At 46.1% G+C, this 21015-nt stretch overlaps 1 protein-coding gene across 2 annotated transcripts; it reads left to right on the top strand.

Moving 5' to 3' along the window:
* The first annotated feature begins 8487 nt into the window (after positions 1-8487).
* PDP1 (pyruvate dehydrogenase phosphatase catalytic subunit 1) lies at positions 8488-16023 on the top strand. 2 transcript variants are annotated; one of them, XM_054385333.1, is made up of 2 exons: positions 8488-8508; positions 12140-16023. In XM_054385333.1, exon 2 carries the CDS (start codon positions 12184-12186, stop codon positions 13789-13791), a length of 1608 nt encoding a protein of 535 aa, XP_054241308.1. In that variant the 5' UTR covers positions 8488-8508; positions 12140-12183; the 3' UTR covers positions 13792-16023. The 2 variants fall into 2 exon arrangements, with proteins under 2 accessions (XP_054241308.1, XP_054241307.1); XM_054385332.1 differs by lacking the exon at positions 8488-8508 and adding an exon at positions 8979-9039.
* Positions 16024-21015: the final 4992 nt, after the last annotated feature.

Below are 21015 nucleotides of genomic sequence, written 5' to 3'. Positions count from 1 at the left end.
AGGAGACACGAAGGAGGAAGCACGAAAGAGCTTCTCATAAATGAGGGTATAGCTGGGTGGGTTAAACCAGGCAGGAGACAGAGCAGGACCTGCCTGCTGGACCTCCACGGTTATCTGTTCTTTACCTTTCACCTGAGTGGCACTGCTAAGACTGAACCAGGTTGCACAGGAGCACAGTGACACATCACAACCCAGTCATCCTCTGGGTGGAACAAAGCACTAGGTGTAGGCACTTTGCCCATGGCCACAAATGGTAAGGGAGATTAATGGCTGTGAGCACTGGCAAGGATGAAGATTGTGCCTATGATGACAATACTTGTGAGTGCATTTGTTTTCTGAGCACTCAAAGTCAATATTTCATTCATTGTCTCGTGTCTGAGTGCATAATTATATCATCAACACACAGAGAAGAAGCAGGAATATTGTGTGCCACTGCAGCCTGCTGAAGAAACACAAAAGTCAACAAGTCCTTGATACCCAAAGCTGTAATTTAAAACGTAAATGCCTTTCTGTGCTCAGCTATTCTAAGCTGGATAGAGCCCAGCATGTTTCAGTTTTAAAATAACTCCTTCCCATGACCTTTGCAACTCCCTACCTTACACAACAGTGCAAAAAGAGCCTCATACACATGACTCAGGCTGCCTCAGGGTTGCTGAAATTTAAGAAGGCAGCCTACATAACATCATCAGAGGCAAAAAGGAAATAAAGGGCTGGTTATATAACAGCCAGTCGAACTGGACAAACCTCTGCACTTACACAAAGCTGCAGGCTGCAGAGATGCATCTGAAGTTCAGAGAAGTTGTAAAGAAACAGCCTGGTGTGGCTGGTGTTCAGTCCCAGTGTTTAGTATGGACACTGGTAGGAGCAACGATCCTTTGTCTCCAAATACTACTCTGAAACACTTAGCTTGCCACCTGGACGTGCTCCAGGGCATCTGAAACACACTGAGTGAAATGATCATGAGGAAAGAGTAAGGTGCTTGGACTGCTCACTTGCAAGCCCTAAGTCATCCACAGGAAACGTATGCCATGAGCTCCAGACAAGCAGGGCAGCAGTCACCTTATGCCTACTGAATGTCTTGCCGATACTCCCAGATCTTTTGGAGGTTCCTCAGAGGCACTGCCTACCTCTGGGGAAGGAAACCTTTGGTCTTGCACCATCTCCCTGACCTGTGCTACTGGGACATCACTGATTTTTGCAATGGAATTTGGACTTGCAGCTAGATCCAGCTCTGGGCTGGAATCCAGAGCCAAGAAAAGCACCCAGATGCCAATCCAGGCCAAAACTAGAGTGGAGATCCCTAAATGACCTCCCAAAGACTCCCCAGGACAAGAAGGGCAGCCCTAAAGCTGGCCTGCTGGAAACTATCAGAGTCAAGCCTTCTCTCTTGATTAAAAGCCTGGCAGAGGAGCACAGCTTTTTCTGCTGAGATGGACAGGAGCTCTCAGAGGGAGGTGTCTCACTCCAGTTCCTGGACACCATAAACAAAGCTCCAGCTTCTCTTGTAACTCACCGTGACACTCCTTCTGCTGGTCCCCCTCTTACTCTGGACAGCCATAGTGGATAAAGCTGATTCCCTGCAATAGGCTGGTGTCACTTTCACCTTCAGCCCACGTTGCCAGTTTCCCTGGGGGAGTTCTGTTTCAGTCCAACTGCAGGTCAGCTGAGGTGAGGGTGATCCTGTGCCCAGCAGCGAGCACAAGGTACCCAACCCACACAGCACTCCACCGTGCCTTAGCTCAGAGGCAGCAGCTGGGACTCTGGAACTTTCTGCTCAGGGCAGCTACCTGCAAAACCAGAATCATTTACTGGACCTTTAAAAATTATTCTATAGCGCTGGTTAGATTGCATTCTCAATTATTTATCTGTGGCTAGACCAAGCCAAGTCCTTTCCAAGCCACCAGGAAAGTGTTTTCCTTGCTTTGAGAAGCACACTGCCCAGGAACGGGCAGACAACACTGAATGTAAGAGGGTAGAACTAATGCATTTTTGGTGTTTAAAAATATAAACCAAACATATAGCAATAAAAAGCAAAGAGTAAATATTTATGTAGGTGGGTTCACTTGAGAGAATATCTCTATTTATTAACCAAGGAAAACAGTAGCCCAACTCATCTTTCTTCCACAGAAAACAAATAACAAATGCTTCTATTTTTATCATCAACTACCAATCTCAAACCCCAAAGGATACAGCTGGGGTTTATTTTCCCAATATTTAGGCAAGGGTAAACTGCAGGAAAATAAATAGGAGTGAGAAGGAGGCCACTTTTCTCTGCTGCTCTTTCTAAACTTCCTTGACACAAGTGGAAATGAGACCTGATCTAACCCCAGGCCCCGAGACATCTAAGAGACTGGGTCAGAGTCTGATCTTGGTTCTAAATTGAAACTTCTCATTTTCTCTTCCATAACCACTTTCCACTCCAAAGTACAGCCTCACGCTAGGCAGGTAACACCAGTCTGGCTGCTCTTCCTTGCTGCTGCTGGAATTACCATTCTGTAACATCCACATTTGCCTGGCAAGACCTCAGCTCGAGTTAGCCAGCTGTTTCTACAGACCATTCACTGGCTTTCCATCTCTTGACTTCAGGGATCTCAAGTAAAGACAAAATCTGTACCCACAGTCTCTGAACAATCTCCAATTTCAGAAGCATCACACATGATAAGACGAACCCAGGATATCATTGTTCCAGCAGCATTAGGCAAAAGAAGTATTTTGTTTAGTGTGAAGTGTAAGCTTTTCTCATTCTGGGCCAGCACAGGCAGATTCCACTCCCCCAACCTTAATCTCCTCTACATCCCCTGGAGTCTACTGACTGTTTTGCAGGGCAGCCACCAGAGCTGCAAATGTAGTTACATTTTAGAAGGGACTGTAACAAACAAACCTGAAAAATGCACATGATGAACTACAGATGGAGAAGGGATCAGCTTCTTCAGAGCTGAGATAATTGTTGGAGCCAGCCTCCAGATGTCCTGAAACTGCTTCCTCATAGCACAGCCACTGATAATGTTGCATCCTTCTTGAAGCTTGAAAAAAATCATTTTTCACTAAAAATTCACCACAGGATTTCCTTTACTTCTTCAGTTGACAAAATGCTCAAAATGGGTACCACAGCCTGAATAAGCAACCCAGGTGAAGGGTGCAAGCTACTGCACAACTCCTACCAAGCACAAAACGTTAATTCAGTTCTCTGCTAGTGAGATTTGAGGCATATATAAATGGATGGTGCAAAGAAGTCCTGAGGGGCAAGAGGCAACAGATGCAAACTGAGCAAGAAAATTACTCATTACCTACAAGGGAAAAAATCTTCACAGCTAAAGCAGTAAAGCACTGGAACTGGGTCCCAGGTAGCCTGGGGTGACCCAGTCCTCAGAGATGTTCAACATGGGGCTGGGCAAGTCATGAAAAACTTGACCTAGCTTTGAAGTCGGCCCTGCTTTGAGCAGGAAGCTGGGCTATATGCCATCCAAGGTGACCAGGACAGGCTGAGAGCTGGGTGGAGGCAAAACTCATGAAGTTCAATAAGGACAAGTGCAGGGTTCTGCATCTGGGGAGGAACAACAGCAGGCAGCAGGACAGGTTAGAGGCTGCCCTGCTGCAAAGCAGCTCCACAGAGAAAGACCTTGGAGTGCTGGTGGACAGCAAGTTCTGCATGGGACAGCAATGTGCCCTTGTGGCCAAGAGAGCCAATGGGATCCTGGGGTGCAGCAAGAAAGGTGTCCAGCAGGGCTAGGGAGGTGCTCCTGTCCCTCTGCTCTGCCCTGCTGAGACCACACCTGCAATCCTGTGTCCAGTTCCCCAGGTCAAGAGAGACAGAGACCTGCTGGAAAGAGTCCAAGGGAGAGCCAGGAGGATGCTTAGGGGAGTTGAGCATCTCCCCTGTGAAGAGAGACTGAGAGCCCTGGGGCTGTTTAGTCTGGAGAGGAGATGGCTCAGAGGGATCTGATCAATGTCTATCAATAGCTGAGGGGTGGGTGTCAAGGGGAGGGGGCCAGGCTCTTTTGGGTGGTGCACAGTAATGACAGGGAACAATAGGTTCAAACTTGAACTTGGAATCCATTTCACTTCAGGATGAGGAGAAACTTCTTTACAGTGAGGGTGACAGAACCCTGGAGCAGGCTGCCCAGAGAGGTTGTGGAGTCTCCTTTTCTGCAGAATTTCCAACCCCACCTGGATGCATTCCTGTGCAGACTCCCCTGGGTGATGCTGCTCTGGCAGGGGGTTTGGACTTGATGATCTCTTGAGGTCCCTTCCAACCCCTAATATACTGCGATTCTGTGATACCTCCAGAGGTCTTCTCTCACCTCAATTGCTCTGTGATTCTAGGAAGCTGGATCCCAACTGCTGAATGAAGATAGACTCATTGCTTCATTTCAGAAAGGAACTGGAAGTGAAGATACAAAGGGTCTCCAGGGAGGGGACAAAATAAACTGTTCCAGGGTCCCACAGTGACAGCAATACACCCTTTGAAAGCAGGATGTTTCTGTGAGTCACCAAGGGCCTCCTTTCCAGAAAGGGCAGGGGAGAGACCAGTCCATGCAGCTCAGTGCTGCTGGTTCACTCTAAGAGTGATACTCCTCAGAGATGCTCTTTAAAAGTCACCTTTTGCAGGGCTCATTGCAGAACTTGAAGCCAGCTGTGTTTGAGGAGGATGAATGCACCACTCACCACAAAGGCTCCCTGAGAGGGCAGCAGAATACATGGAATCAGAGAACGGCTCAAGCTGGAAGGGACTCCAGAGATCATCTGCTCCAACCTTGGGCAGGGCCATGGGCAGGGACTTCTCCCTTGGTTGTCCAAGGCTTCATCCAATCTGGCCTCAGGGAGGTGAATGTACAAGCAGAAGCTTCCCCTGGGGATCAGAGGCCATGGCTGTCTGCAGGTACTCCTTCCACTTGGAGCTCTACTGACACGTTTATTTTTTCCATGTAGGGCTCCTGATTTCTGCTAAAAATAAATGACTGCTCTGTGGAACAGCAGACTTGCATTGCTGTCTCTGCTGCTGCAATGCTTCCAGGAGGGGAGAGAGGACAGTTGTCTTGTCCTTCCTTCTGGTTTGTTCAGTACACGGCGTGCTTCTCTTCCTCGTTTTTCCCTTTGTTAGGCTTTTCTTTCTGCTTTCAAAACCTGTACAACTCTTTTATGCCTTCTTTTTTTCTGTTCCAGGCTAGCGTGGCAGCATGCCAAGTGGAAATTGAGACAGGTTTTTGGAGGGACTGGTCTTCCCAGCAGGCACAGGAGCAAAATGGCATTTCTGCAACACTGTGTGCAAAGACACCATAAAAATGTGAAGCAATCAGGGAATACACAGTCAGCTAAAGTATTACCCTGCACTCCTCAGCTGGTTTTCAGTAAAATTGAGCCAATAAAATATTGATACATTAGACACAAGAACTTATTTAAACTAATAAACGCTTGATTTAAAATGAAACTGGATTTGGGTGATGTGTAATGGAGTTCCTCTGGAAGCCTGTGTGGAAAGCTTTAAGGTAAGTGCTGCAGCACTTCAGCTGCGGTGCTAACCAAAGCCGTCTACGGCTCTGCAATGCAGAATGTCGGCAGCAGCACAGCAGACACAAACGATGCCTTTTGTTACAGGCAGATGACAGCCCTTTCATCCAGGGAAACGGACAGATTTCACCTTGCTGGAGGCAGTTACAAGTAATTGCCTTTCCATCAAGCCTCGGTGCAAAATGTTAAACAGGGAAGAACTTGCTCTTTTGTTCATTAAAATCGTTTTTGTTCCTCAGGATCAGCAAAAATGCACTGTTGCTCAAAGTGCACAAAAAGGTCTTGGCAGCAGCAAGGCAAACAAAAGGAAAATCTGAATTTCCAGTCAGTGTGCAACACCCAAATTCTGGCACACCAGCAAATTTACATCAGCTTCAGGAGCAAAAGGTCAGCTAAGTTTTAGGATTTTTGGTTTTTGTTTATGAGATTTATTTGGGGCTGCTAAAGCCCAAATCTCTTCTCATTTTCAAATTCTGTATTTTGTTCAAAGAACCATAGAATGGTTTGGGTTGGAAGGGACTTTTAAAGATCTTCTAGTTCTAACCCCCTGCCATGAGCAGGGACACCTAAGAGACATGGGGTATCAATAGCCTACTGTGAGACATGGAGACAGCTTCCAGTACCAGCTCTAGAAGTAGCTCCTCTTCTGGCCTTAAATCAAGAAGAGGTTAATGAAATAAATAAACTAACCTTCCACAATTTCACAGCATGTCACAGGGAGCTGAACTAATGGTCACAAGATGCTCTGAAGACCCAAAGTCCTAAATGCTAATTATTTGGGGGAGGGAGGGAGGAAATGTTTACTTTGAGTTTGTTTGGGGGGTTTTGTTGGTTTGCTTTTTTCTCCATAGCCAATCTATTTAGACGTCAAACATGAATTCACTTTATGAACCCTGTACTTCCAACCACAAATAGGTGATCAGTGGTGACATCATCCCAATCCATTTCTGTGTATCTGACAATGTATTTCTAACCACCTGTTACTGTTAAAGAGGAATGTAAATTATTCATCTTCCATCCCATTTAGCAAAGTCTTTCATGTGCAATGGTGTCTGTCAGGCACTTCTGTTTGTAATCTTGTTTTATTCTAAAAGAAGCCTCACAGAGAAGATGACATAATGTTCCATATATATAAATAAATGCCACAAAAGTCACCCAGAACACCAATAGATGAGCATTTGAATACTTTGTGCTTTCAAGTACTACCAGGGAAGACTTGCATTTTCAAGGATGCCATCATATTGCCTTTCTAGCAAGTTTTCAGGTAGAGGATCACAGGGCAGTACTTTCCACTCTCTTCTATCCCAAGTAGACCTCTTGAGTCTTCTCATCCCTAAGCACAGATTTTCCTGTTTTTTTTCCCTCTACTGGTTTCAGCATACAGCTGTAAACACAATAAAGATTATAAAGATGCAAATCTAGTGAAAAGCTATGCTTTGTTACAGCTACCAAATGAATGCTAACTGTAAGACTTCACAGGGCAGCTAAACATCTGCCAACACCACACAGTAAAGTGGGCATCTCAGCCACCCTGAAAATAGAAAGGCATGAGTGCACATGCATCTATAAACAGGGAAAGAGATGATCAAGGAAATCCAAACACTGCTGAATTTCTGTACTCTCCATATTCAAAAATTTACATGAAGAACAAGGCTGGATCAAAGTTATCTCAAAAGACTATGCAAAACTGAATGTTGCCCCAGAGTTGTGAAACAGGATTGCATCTAAGAGAGGGGTAAGAAATGATAGGAGGGGAGGCTGGGCTCCTGCCACACTAGCAGGGACCATAGTTGCTGCTTTCCTGGGGAAGGGCAGCTCCTTGGTAGCCTCTGCCCTTAAACCATTCCGTGCTGGCAGCAGCACCAAACGTGGCTTTCTCAGAAACACAGGGCAGAGAGCTCCCTGACTGTTTGCAGTCTGTGGCAGACTGCTTTGCCTGGAGTGATTCTGGTGCGGAGCAGAACACCAGGAAGCAAACAAAAAATACACACATCGACAAACCCCCTCAGGTTGCAGTACCGGCTTGAGCGGTCTCCTGAAGGGTTCATGTGCTTCGGGACTGCTAAAGGCACTTCACCCAGCGTTTAAAGGGAACCCTCCTCCCTATTTACCACTCTTTAAAATTAACTCTAAGTCAATAATAGGCCCTACTGGAAGCATTTTCTTTTCAGTCTCCTTAACAGGCAGAAGTCAAATGACTCTGGCTCCCATCAAAGGTGCATGGGGGGAGGCAGGTTGCTATACCGGTGACTCCATAGCAAGGCCGCACTTGCAGGACGAGTCACCACGGCTTTCCCTTCAGTTCCTCGAGTGTCAGCTGTCAGCAAGAGGCCGCTTGTCCCGTTTTCAGCGCGAATCGCTGCTAACCACCTGTGACATCCGCGTAGCGCTCGGGGAGGAGCTGCCAGACGCCGGCGTCACAGCCCTCACCTCTGCCTCAGTCCCTGGGATGATGAGGAGGAGAAGGAGGCGACGGCAGGGTTGGCGGCCCGGCGAGCGTCACAGCGCAGCGCGCGCTCGCCGCGCCTCAGCCGCCCACCCTCCCTCAGGACAGCGGCGGGGCCCGTATCCCCCCAGGCTTCCCACACTGAAGCAGGGAGTGGGCAGTTTCAGTCCGCTCCTGCAGCAACGCGGCGGAGAGACGAACGCGGGGCTGCCGCGGCGCTCCCCTCACGCACACGCCCCCACCGCGTTCGCGCCTTCCCGCCCTCGCGCAATGCGCGCGCACGCACGCAACGCCCCCATTTTTCCTCAGCCGCCGCCGAGCCTCCGCGTCACGTGCTCTCCTTGCCCTCCTCAGCAGCCAATGGGCGGCGCGTCCTGGCCCGCGGGGTCTATATAAGGCACTGCGCGGCGGCCGCAGGCGGAGTGGTGGTGGCGGCGGTTTGCGCGCAGGGAGTGGTGGGGGTGTGCGAGCGTGCGTCGCGGGCCGTTCGGTCCCTGGAGCCGCTTCCCTGTTCTACCCGGGGGACGGGGCTGAGCCGTTCGGGAAGGGGCCAGGTCTGTGCCCGCGCGGGCCGGGACGGAGGGAAGGAAGAAGGGGTCGTGCTGGAGCTTGGGGGGTGGGGGTGGGGTGGGGCGGCCATGTCGGGGCCGCTCGGCGTCTGAGGGGGTAATCAGTCTCCGCTGTGGCGACGCCCAGCGCCCGCGGGTGGGCCCTGCCCATGGTGAGTGAGAGCAGCAGCTCGCCTCTGCCAGAAGGAAGAAGGGGGCCGGCGTGGGGCGCCGTGCCTAGCGGAGAGGCGGGTGTGGACGCTGGCTGCCAAGCTCTGCGGGCTGCGCCAGGCGCGCTGCTGCGGGGCTGGCTCGCCACCACCGCTGGGCTGGTGGCAGCAGCTCCGGTCGCTCGCAGACAGGCAGCGTGTGTGCGTGTCTCCTTCTCTGTCGTCGCTTGCCGTGTAGGAGCTCGCCGTCTTCTCTAACAAACTCTCTGCCTTGCTTCTTCCCCGTCCCGGGCTTCTGCTTTGTGGATGTTGGCGGCTTCTTGTTGTGACAGGAGAATGTGTGTGTGCCCTGGGCCCAGGCGGATCGGTATGTATCCCGCACCGGTACGCGCCGGAGCGCCGGGCTCGGGGGTCGGAGGGATCCCGGGGAAGGGGTTGGTAGGCGGGGACGTGTCTGAGGGCTGAGGCCTGGCCGGAGGGAAGAATTAACGGTTGTGCTTGTGCTGCATGTGTCTTGTTCCTCCTCCTCCTCCTCCTCCCCTCCTCTCCAGCAGGCTGATTCCAATGTTGAGGTCTGTCAAGTGTTTGAAAGACACCTGGGTAAGTGGTTTGATCTGAAGCCACTTGGCAGGTGTTTCTGGAGGACCTTGCCTGTGCAGCATCAATTTGCCTTAGTAGGCTGTTCGTGAAAGGATTTTTTTTCTATTTTATCAGTGTAGTACTGTAAAATCCATACATTGGCTATAAATTGCTCACCAATATTACATTTGTAGACTGAAAAGTAGGGTTTTTACTCAGTTCTGGGCTTGGAGAAGTGTTTAATACTGTCGAATCTAATCTCGTGAGAAATCTTGAATTGATTTTAAAATTTCTTCTCAATCTCTCTGTTTGCTGCCATCTCTTGATCAGCCATAATGAAGTGGTGATCTTGAAGTAATTAAGGACTGCTTGGGGTGTCTGGTTATATTTGGGGCATCCATGTTAGTGGGGATAAGTAAGGGGACTTAGGATAATTTCGCTTCAAGTTGGCAAACTTGGAATTTCTCATTTACTTACATGAACCAGGACTTATTAAATCTGGAATGTGAAGCAGACTGGTGTTTTAAGATGACATGGATCTACTGTGAAGGATGCAGGCCATGGAAAATTTGAGGCTGACTTCTGCTTCCTCTTGGCTTTGATGTAATATCTGATAAACTTAAAAAATATCAGCAAAATACTTGGTGGTGGCACTGCAGAACCACTGTAACAGCAGTACACTTGTTATTTTTGCTTCACTGTGGATCACAGCAAAATTGTCAGAACGCTTGTGGCACCACATGTGGGTCGGCACTGAGAACAAATGCTTAGCAGTCAAGAGAACTTCATTCAGTTGGGGTCTAACAGCAAGCCATCACCAAATCCAAGGTGCTGTAGGCTAGGCATATCTCTAACAGTACAATTCCGTGAGCAGAATTGTTGCTTTGAAGTATGTGAAGAAATTAACTGTTACCAAAATAGCTGTCTTACAATTAAAAGTGAATAGAAGTCTGTGTGCTGAGCTGTTGTCTACTTCTGCCATGCCATATACATGTAAAGCCTGGGCTAGAGAAGGAGACTTTGTGGGAACCTAACATAAATTTAGCATGCATATAGAAGTTCAAACAAATGCACTGCTGCTGAGTGTCTGGACAGCTGGCTGTGGTCTGCAGAACTACAGCTAGAGCTGTTGCTTGCAGTTGAACAATAGAAAGCTGCCCTGTTTGGCTATCATAGCAGTTGGTGGGAGAAGCGAACAAGAATTCTTGCCAATGTAAGTCAATGCTGACAGTCACTGGTTCCTACTAGGAAGCCAGTAGAGTGATACAAACATGAGTTCTGCTTTGCTTTCAGCATATGGTATCTTGTAACAGAGACAGGCACCACTCCTGGTTACTTAAGGAGAACAAGCAGGCCTGGAGTGAAAGCACTGACTTGCTTCCTTCCCTTGCAACACAGAGAATGGAGTGAAGCTTCATGTATTTCCAGACATTTCTCACCTGATCCAGGTGATGAGAATCCCATATCAGGAGCTATGGAAAGCTTATAGAATGGGGTGATTGCAGAATGCAAATTCTTCCTATGCTGCTTGATCCTTTAGACTGAGTGTTAGGGGGTATTGCATGTTTTATAGGGGTTGTCTCATTTGAAATACTGATACACCTGCTTGGCTTAAATTATAAGAAATGTAGTGACTGAAGCACCTTGCACAGCAGTATCTAGTTGGTCAGTAGAACGATTCAATCTGAGGTACAGCAGTGCTGCTAGACTGGGGCTTTAGACTGCACTAAGCCTTGTACAAGATAATTTGTAATGATCTCTGAGAAGCTTTTTATGATGAAACTTGACAAGACTGAATTCCCTTTAACAGGGTGTACTTCATGGAAGGCACAGTTCAACTTGTTTTCCACTATGGAATTGCTTTCTCAAGCACGGCATTGTAAAAGACTTGTTGGCACTCACACTAGTTCTGTGACTGGGTATGTAAATGGGGACAAGGAAGAGAATGTTAGATTAGTCTTTCTCCAGAGGAATGAAAAAACTGAAAGAGAACTTTTTAATTGTGGTGAAAAGTAGTAGGATGCTTTTCTCTTACAAAAGTTAGTAGTTTATCTTAACACTGAACTAGCTTTAGACTGTGCAGAGCTTTACAGGTGAGGCAAGCAAATACATCTTCCTGTAGTCCTTGAACTGAGTAGCTTTTTTGAGCAATTTATAATCCTAATATTTGAGCAATTTATAATCATAATAACCGATCTGAGGAGAGATTAATCTGTTTTTTACCTCTTGTATTTTTATCTGATAAGCTAAAAATTGCTGCCTAGGCTGCTGTGGCTGTTGTATGTGTACACCATGGTGCCATGGAAGCTTCAAGTTTTACATGTGAAAGGGAGGAGAAGAAAAAATCTGCTATTGACTCATGATTGCCTTAAGAGTATCTGCTGTCTGTGACCCACTGCTTGTCTTTATCATCTAAGCCATCTTAAATCCAGTCGTATGTCATCTCAAAGCTGTTACTTGAATCTTGCTGTGAGATGTTTTCTCTTCACCCTTGTAAAGGCAGCTTTCTCCCTTCCGTGCCACATCTGGCTTTGTCTGCTGGGAAATGAGTACATAACTCTAAGTCTTGTGGAAGATGTAGAATGCTCCATGCTAACTGTTGTCTTAATCTGTATTTGAAGCTGCTTTGTGTCTGGATGATGCCTGCTGTTTGACTGGATATAAGAACTACTTTATCTGTGCTGAACTTGAGAATGGTGTAGCTTTTGTTACAACCCTGTGTAGTGTCTATAAAAATTACCTCTTAATGCCTTTTTCTCAAGACCTGTGAAGTTTTGAACTTTGTATAATAAGCAACTTTTGTAGGGGGCTGTAAATGTCTTAACACAGAGTTCTGGGAAAAATGTGTTTGCTGTCCCCCTAAGCGTAGTTGTTCTCTTGTCTTTCAGCAATTCCAGTACGAAGCTCCAGGCTGCCGTTGTTGTCTGATGCCATGCCAGCACCAGCTCATCTGTACCCACTGATTCGTAACTGTGAGATTAGCAGACTATGCAGCACTGTGTGCTACTGCCACCACAGACACCTCTGCTGTTTGTCATCTCACTTTGCTCACAGTCACTTCAGATGTGCACCTCAGAAGAAATTTGCGGCGCTTTGTAGGCCAAAGGAGGACTTCAATTACTTTTTTCACACGAGGGATTATGCTTCTACAACACAGAGGTTTTACCTCACTCCTCCCCAGGTCAATAGCATTCTGAAGGCCAATGAATACAGCTTCAAAGTCCCAGAATTTGATGGTAAAAATGTGAGCTCTGTCCTTGGCTTTGATAGCAACCAGTTACCTGCTAATGCTCCAATAGAAGACCGGAGGAGCGCTGCCACTTGCTTACAGACCAGAGGGATGCTTCTGGGTGTGTTTGATGGCCATGCAGGTTGTGCTTGTGCTCAAGCTGTCAGTGAAAGACTCTTCTACTACATTGCTGTCTCCTTGTTACCTCATGAGACTTTACTTGAAATAGAAAATGCTGTGGAAAGTGGCAGAGCTCTGTTGCCTATTTTACAATGGCACAAGCATCCTAATGATTATTTTAGCAAAGAAGCTTCTAAGCTTTATTTCAATAGTCTAAGAACTTACTGGCAGGAGCTCATTGATCTCAACAGTGGAGAGGCTACTGATGTGAAAGAAGCTTTAATTAATGCTTTTAAGAGGCTTGATAATGATATTTCTTTGGAGGCTCAAGTAGGAGATCCAAATTCTTTTCTCAACTACCTGGTACTGCGAGTAGCATTTTCTGGGGCGACTGCCTGTGTGGCCCACGTGGATGGTGTTGACTTGCACGTTGCAAACACGGGTGACAGTAGGGCAATGCTTGGGGTTCAGGAAGAAGATGGATCTTGGTCTGCACTTAACCTGTCCTATGACCACAATGCACAAAATGAACGTGAAGTGGAACGTGTGAAAACGGAGCACCCGAAGTCTGAAGAGAAGAATCTTGTGAAACAAGATCGTCTCTTAGGTCTCTTGATGCCTTTCAGAGCTTTTGGTGATGTGAAGTTTAAATGGAGTATTGAACTACAGAAAAGGGTGATAGAATCTGGCCCAGATCAGCTGAATGACAACGAATATACAAAGTTTATCCCTCCAAATTATCACACTCCTCCTTACCTCACAGCAGAGCCAGAAGTCATCTATCACAAATTGCGGCCACAGGATAAATTCCTGGTTTTGGCCACAGATGGGCTGTGGGAGACGATGCACAGGCAAGATGTGGCTCGAATTGTGGGGGAGTACCTCACTGGTGTTCACCATCAGGAGCCAATAGCTGTTGGTGGCTACAAGGTAACTCTGGGACAGATGCATGGTCTCTTAGCAGAAAGGAGGGCAAGGTTCTCCTCAGTGTTTGAAGATCAGAACGTAGCAACTCACCTGATCCGTCACGCGGTGGGTAACAACGAGTTCGGCACTGTGGATCACGAGCGACTCTGCAAGATGCTTAGCCTTCCAGAGGAGCTGGCTCGGATGTATAGAGATGACATGACTATTATTGTAGTGCAGTTCAACTCACATATGATTAGTGCATGTCAAAATGAGGAACTGTGAATTGCATGGAGGGAACTAGTTACCAAAGTTGTAACAATGGCCAGTATGAGCAGCGAGTCAAAAAGCAACCACCCAACAATAACCCTCCCCCAAAAACCCTCAGCAAACAAATTGGCTTCTTGCTAGATTCAGCATATCTATTGTTCCCTCTTTCCCCCCAGAGCTCTAACCACATGGGAAGTGCTATTGACCTAATACAAAGTTGAAGAGGATGTCGCAGATTGGGGGACAAAAGAGGTTTCTGTAGTAACTTTGCACTATTGATTTTTATGAATGCTGCTACAACAATGTCTTGAATTTGGCAAACTTGGATGAGGGAGGGAAGGAGGATGAAGAATTTAACTATTGAAGATCTGGCTGTTGAGGATCAACAGCCTGGTTACAAATATCTGTAAATATCTACTCAGTATCTTTAAAAGGATGAGTAAAAATTCTTACAGGGCTAATTCTTGCAAAGTAGGTCTGGTTATTTGTGAATATGTTGTCCATTGTTTCTTCTAAGCAGAAGGTCACTTCAAGTAAGTCTACAGTGTAACAAAGTTGTCTGACTTTCATATCAACAATGTCATTCACTTCAGGATATTTGTCTTACATGTTGACTTTCAATGCAGGTTGAAGCCATAATCAATACCTGAGATTGTTACAGCTTAATCATATCTTACGTATGGTAACAATTTGTAGGGCAATAATACATTACAACATGCATTAAGACACCAGGTAACCTTGTGGAGAACTTCAGATTGCTGTATGAAGAAACTTTCACACTTTTCATAAGTCAGTGGTCTTGGTCAAGACTGTTTGCATGTCCTTCATGGGCGTCCACCCATTTGCTGTTAACTTACCTGGGAAATAAATTTCCATCTGGAGAGAAGTCATTGCTACCCTCTTTGTGGCTTTGTAATTTGCACTTATTCACTTTGGCTATTTCAAATGGTCACAAACTGGATAACTTGCACTTGAACTCCTAAGTTGAGTTTAAAACCTTGAAATTAAATATGGCTTGTAAATAGTCTTTTAGTTGGGAAACTAATTGGCATGCATGTGTATGTTTAATGGCTTTTTCTGGCAACTTCTTTATTAGGTCTATTTCTGGACAGCTGGTATATGCATGTTCTTACAGTCCAGAATACTATCACAGGGCAATCTCTGGTCTCTCTGGGTTGTAATGGTCAAATTTGAACTGAAAAGATTGGCTGTAACTTGTGTTGCTGAAGTTGTTTGGCTTGTAACCTTAAGAAGCAGGGAGTGACAACTAATTTATCTCTCATCATTGCAGCTATTTTAGATATGTTGCATTGTATGCAGGTTTATTTTAACCTGCCCTTGGGTTAAAAACTCAAATGCTGGCTGAAATACCAGCCTTTGACTGCTGAACACCTGTAACTTGATTCCTATGTCTGGAGAACAAGGATAGGTCAGCTTTTTCACTTCACAAAGGTGTTTGATTTTAAAATATCACCCTAGCCTTCATCATAGCTAATGAAATTAACACTTTAAGAACAGAGCTTGTTTTGGTTTAGTGGGTACTGTGACATTTTCTACTGAATTCAAACATTGCCAATTAATGCTACTGTTAGGGTTAACTTACCTTGAACAAGGATCCTATGCTGTAGTAAACATTGGCTCCTCAAACTCACAGATGCCATATGTACTTTGTGGCCTGCAGCTTTGTCTGTCTCTTCATTCAGCCTTAAAATGCCAGGATCAGTGTTGCTGTAAGGTTACTGATACCTAAGTTCACCTTCAAGATGTGTACAACCCTTCTTTATTTGAAGGGAAAAGAGGAACTCTGAAATGCTAAGACAAGTACTGGCTGTTGACATTGCTTCTGTGTGTTGTTTTGGTGACTGTCATTGTCTTCTAGGTCAGTAGACTTTGTGTCATTTAAATGCAGTATGTGCCTAAGCTGTTGCAGTATTTAACTTTCTTACTTTTTTTAACTGTTAAAGCTGTTACATGTATTGATGTAGTTAACCTGTGATTATTGGTATGGATTTTGGTACAAGTTATAGCTAGAAGAAATGAATATTGGTCCCATGGATGTAACTTCTGTTGAGGAGAAGCTGCTTTTTGTAGTCAAGGTGCATAGGTATGGAGTCGGACAAAATAGTATTTATGTATTGCTTGGAGACTTGCTCAGTGTGTATGCAGTGAAGAGAAGCAGCATAACTGCCTGCTCAACAGGTCATCTGAACAAACATCTTTTAACAGATTCCAATAAAACGATCAATTGTGCAGAAATCCATGTGTTTTGGATTGATGACGACTGTGGTAGCTCTTCTGGAACCTTTCAATTACTTTGTATTTCAAGAACATGCTCTGTTGTGTAGTCCCTGCTATGAATAGAGCCAGTGTCCAAACTAGAAGCGTAAATGGAAACACAACTGGACTTGCAGAGCACTCAGTTGCTGCTGGCAGGCTTGAACAGCGGCATCAGGCATGCTGCTGCTGCCGCCACCTGGCAGCAAAGCTCAGATCTTGCCCTCAGTATCACTTGGGTCTCTGTTCCCATCATCTTGTAATTGCTTTCAGGAGCAGTGCTGCAGATGAAGGAGCATAACTTGAGGTCATTAAGTTGTGGACTGTCCCCTACTGTAAGAGGATTAACCCTGAGAAGGGGCTACCTGTCTGCACATCAGTATTTTAGATTGCTTTTGAAAGTGGTGTAAGACTGCATTGGTGGTCAACTGAACAGGAACAGCTCCTCTACCCCAGGCAGAGCACATGCTCTGCATTGTCTACCAAGCTTGTTGCCCTGCACAAAGTACTGCTGCTGTGTATGTAAGGAGGATGCTGTGCTTTTCCAAACAAGGATTTCACAATTGCAAACATGGCTCAGCCCAGAAGGATGCCTAAGTCTTGGCAGTCAACACAAGCCTTGTGAATTCACCTTTAAATCTTGGTGCCTTAACGCTGTTCTGGATGGACGTGTCAGCAGAACTGTTTGGTAGGAGGGAGAGATCTTTTGGTATGTGCTTCCAACTTCAGTCTCTGACTGTTCTCATGTTCAAAATGCTATGTGCATTCTGTTTACTTCTGGCAGTATTTTACAGCTGTTGTGATAGGCACACAGAAGGCAAGTAGAGACTGAGTACAGAAGTTAACTGCAATATTTTCCCTTTGCACTTACTCCCTCATGACAGGGCACAGTTCTGTTGTGTAGCAGCCTCTCCAACTGCTGTGCAGCACAGAGCGTGGTCTCATTGTGAAATGTTTGCAGTTAGACTCTCAAACTGGGGTCACTGTACTTGGAACAGTTCTGGAGTGAGAGGTTGCCTGGAAACTGTTTCTGTGAAGTGCTCTGCAGAATGGCTTGGCTGCTCTGCTCTTCCTCAGTAGGGAGGCGTATTTGTTACGAGGTTACCTGGCACAGATGGCTAATTCAGGCTGCTGCTTCGAACCACCCATGGTGCCTTAAGGTCCCTGGTGCAGTCAGTCCTGCTCTTGAGACTGCAGATACCTTACCAGCCTTAAGATGCCTAAACTTGAGTACTTCTGTGTGTGCCTGCATACGGAGTGATGGAGCTCCTATTGCAGGTGGAGTCTCAATAGCTGTTCAACCCACTCCACACTTACAACCTTAGTCACCTTGTTCACGTATAGGCAGCTCCACTTAGGTGTTACCTGCAGGCAGATCTTAACCATCCTTGCTAATGTCTTCAAGTGGTCCTGCAGGCTTTGCATCTGCTGCTTCTGCATGACTATAGTTACTTTCTTTTAATTGGTTCTACCTATGGTACCTGCAAATAGCCCTATTCTGAGGGCCTGTTCTTACCCTTTGGTCCTTTAATGTTGTCTTTTGTGTGTAGGATATGGCTGGCATGAGCTATGCCAGGTTTGTTACTTTTTTTTTTTTTTTGGCCTGTTGGCAGAGCCCTGCTGGTGTTTAACAGCTGTGAATGAGTTTCATGAAGTTTCCTTGTCCTAACCTCTAAGCCTGCAAGTGCTCAGCATTCCTTCTGTGTAAATGGGTAGAAACCTATGAAGCAAAGCTCACAACACAACTGATTGAAGGAATCTTTTCTTCTTTCTACTGCAAAGCTCAGCTGTAAGGACAGCTGTGTAGAAAAGATGGTCCAGGATTTTACATCATTCCACTTTCTCTGAAAAAGAAGCAAGTTCCTAAACTATGGGGGAGAATAACAAAATATTTCAGCTTGTAAAAAAACAAAACAAAAACCCCACCTAAAACATTTATTAAGGAGATCCCCCTGACTTGTAGTTGATGGCACAGAAGGGAGAAGAGTCTTCCAGCAGGCAGCTTTGCAGGCTTAATGGAAGGCAGGCTTCTGCCAAGCTGAGCTGACAAATCTGACCTAGAAATGGACACTGAGATGCCATTCAGTGCTTGGCAAACAGGGCTGAAGCTGTCTAGCTCAGTGTCAAAGGTAGGTAAGCATTAAAAAAAAAAAACACTTGTAGTTTTTTCTGATGGACATCTGAGAGGCTTTGGGGCTTTTTTGAGTGCTTTTTTACATATGGGTCATGTTTGTTTAACTTGATGCCAGATCATTTCAGGTGAAAAGATCCTCTATGTAAGACACAATTTTTACAGCTGAGGAAGGCTACTGCCTACTCCTGCTGCGTTGTGCAGACCAAATACAGAACTGCTGGGAAAATCCAACAGCCCAAAGAGTGCAAGGAAAAGAGAAAACAATACAAGATTAGGCCTCAAAAACAACACAACCTCCCCAGGCTGGTAACTGGCAAGCAGTCAAGCTGCTGAATCTTAAAGCCCCTGTAGCAAACAACATTTTGTGAATTAAAATTGCCTGAGCTCTGACAGGGGTTCAGGGAGCTGGAATATGTCATTGGTACAAGACAACTGCTGGTTGTGTTGCCTGCTGTGTCAAAATAGACCTAGCAGAGTGCTATGTGCCCTCTTTACCCATGCAGCAGCTCATCGGAGCCTTTGGAGCACGTCACAGCTCTGTGATGAAAAGCTCAGTTCTGAAGTCGGGGAATCAAAGTCCTTCTGATACGAGATCAAACGTTCCCAGGATTGCAGGAAGGGTACTTGGAAGCTCTTACTTAGTGCAGTAGCTATCTGCAGCCAACTGAAAAAAACCCACAAGATCTGTCCAGCTAATGAAGAGACTGAAAAAGCACATCGTGAGCTGTGAGACAGTGACTGACCTGCCAGTCGCTGCCTTGAGGCAGTGCTTTCAGGAGATGGGGTCAGAACAGCAACAGAGAATTGTAGTTTTCCAATAGTACACACAAGTACAAGAAGTGCTGTGCCCAGCTTTGGGGACCCCAGCACCAGAGGCACATGGACCTGCTGGAAGTGGGTCCAGAGGAGGTCACCAAGATGCTCAGAGGGCTGGACAACCTCTCTTGCAAAAACAGATTGAAAGAATTGGGGCTGTTCAGCCAGGAGAAGAGAAGGCTCTGGAACAACCTTCCTGGAATACTGCATCCAGTTCTGGGCTCCCACTTTAAGGGGGACAGGGATCTGCTGGAGAGAGTCCAAGGGAGGGCTACAAGCATGCTGAAGGGACTGAGCACTGCCTGGTGAGGAGAGGCTGAGAGCCCTGGGACTGTTTAGTCTGGAGAGGAGAGAAGACTGAAAGGGGATTTAATAAATGTTTATAAATATCTGAGGGCTGAGTGTCAAGAGGAAGGTTACAGGCTCTGCTCAGTTGCACCTTGTGATAGGACAAAGGGTAATGGATATAAACTCCAGCACAGGAGGTTCCACCTCAACATGAGGAGGAACTTCTTCATTGTGAGAGTGAGAGAGCCCTGGAACAGGCTGCCCAGAGAGGTTGTGGAGTCTCCTTCTCTGGAGACTTTCAAGCCCCATCTGGATGTGTTCCTGTGTGACCTGTGCTGGATTCTATGGTCCTGGTCTGGCAGGGGGAGTTGGACTTAAAGATCTCCAGAGGTCCCTTCCAACACCTAACATCCTGTGACCTACAGGAAGGCTGGGGAGGGACTGTTCAGAAGGACTTGTGGTAGGACAGGGGGCAATGGTTTGAAACTGGAGCAGGTTGGACATCAGGAGGAAGTTCTACACAATGAGAGTGGTGAAATACTGGAACAGGCTGCCCAGGATGGTGGTTGAGTTCCCATCCCTGGAGGCATTCAAGATCAGACTGGATGTGGCCCTGTGCAGCCTGCTGTAGTTGGAGGTGTCCCTGCTGAATGCAGGGGGGTTGGACAAGCTGCCCTTGAGGGTCCCTTCCAACCCAATGCAATCTGTGAAGCTGTAGAAGCTGCAAATGTGAATTAAAAACAAACAAACCAACCAAAACCCTGATTCTGGATGAAGCAGGAAAATATAGGGGGGAAACATTCCATGTCATTATGGATGTCTACAGGTGAAATTGAACACGAGAGAAAACTGAGATGCATGTCATTAAACACAGGCAGAAGGCTGCACAGTAGACTGTAATGATTTCAGAGATACCTATGAAGAGAATGATTTTGTATCAATTAGAGTTGGTGGCATGGCTTACTGAGGAAAAAGAAGCAAACCAACCCCAACAGGCTGCATGTGAGATCAGAAATGGCTGAATGCCGAAGCTGAAGACCCAAAAAGCTGCTGCCTAGAGGAAAATGCAAGCTGCACACAGCACAGGTGCTGCTGGCTTGATTTTGGTGTTTGGTTTGGGTTTTTCCTTTCACTTTATTTTTCTGCAAGCATGACAACAGAGGTGCAAGTCATCAAGAGAAATCTGTGGATGCAGGGAACTGTTAAAACCAAGGGCCATGCACATTCTAAACTGATGCTTTGCTGGTTTTTACATTGCTGTGGCAGTAAATACCTCGGTGCAGAGCAGTAAAAGAAGCTGTGAGGAAGGAAGAGGAAAAAAAATATGAGAAAGACTGAAGAAAGAAATGAAAATCAGAGCTGAGAAGCACCACTGGAAAGAGCAGAAGTGGCACAGAAGAATTGATTTATCTGCTTTTGGCAAGGAAAATCCATAATCAATCATGTCTTGTCTTCATATCTCAGCCCGATGAGGGTTATTTGTCTCTCCTTTTTGTTTATCTTCCTGTCACTTCATTTTCTTTTTCTGTCCAACTTCTCCTTTGAGTGATGGCTGTGTGTTTTCTCAGAGATTTTTGGGCCCTAAGGCTGTGCTTGTAGGGCCATGAACTCCATTTGGCTTAAAATGGAGTTCAAAGCAGCTAGATGCTGACATTTTCACGGCGGTTAAAATGCAAACCCTGAAGTTCTGCTCTCATGCATTCCACTGGTTGCTGCCCAAATGAATA

This window comes from Indicator indicator, chromosome 12 (genome assembly GCF_027791375.1).
Source record: "Indicator indicator isolate 239-I01 chromosome 12, UM_Iind_1.1, whole genome shotgun sequence".
Lineage (NCBI taxonomy): Eukaryota > Metazoa > Chordata > Aves > Piciformes > Indicatoridae > Indicator > Indicator indicator.
Note: the sequence above shows the minus strand (reverse complement) of the source record. Positions and strands in the feature narration are given on the sequence as shown.

Excerpts from the sequence above, each read along its gene's own strand:
- PDP1 (XM_054385332.1), top strand. The coding sequence starts at position 8,979 with ATGTTGGCGGCTTCTTGTTGTGACAGGAGAATGTGTGTGTGCCCTGGG. Across the intron at positions 9,040-12,139 it reads CCCTGGGCCCAGGCGGATCG|CAATTCCAGTACGAAGCTCC; the intron begins GTATGTATCCCG and ends CTTGTCTTTCAG.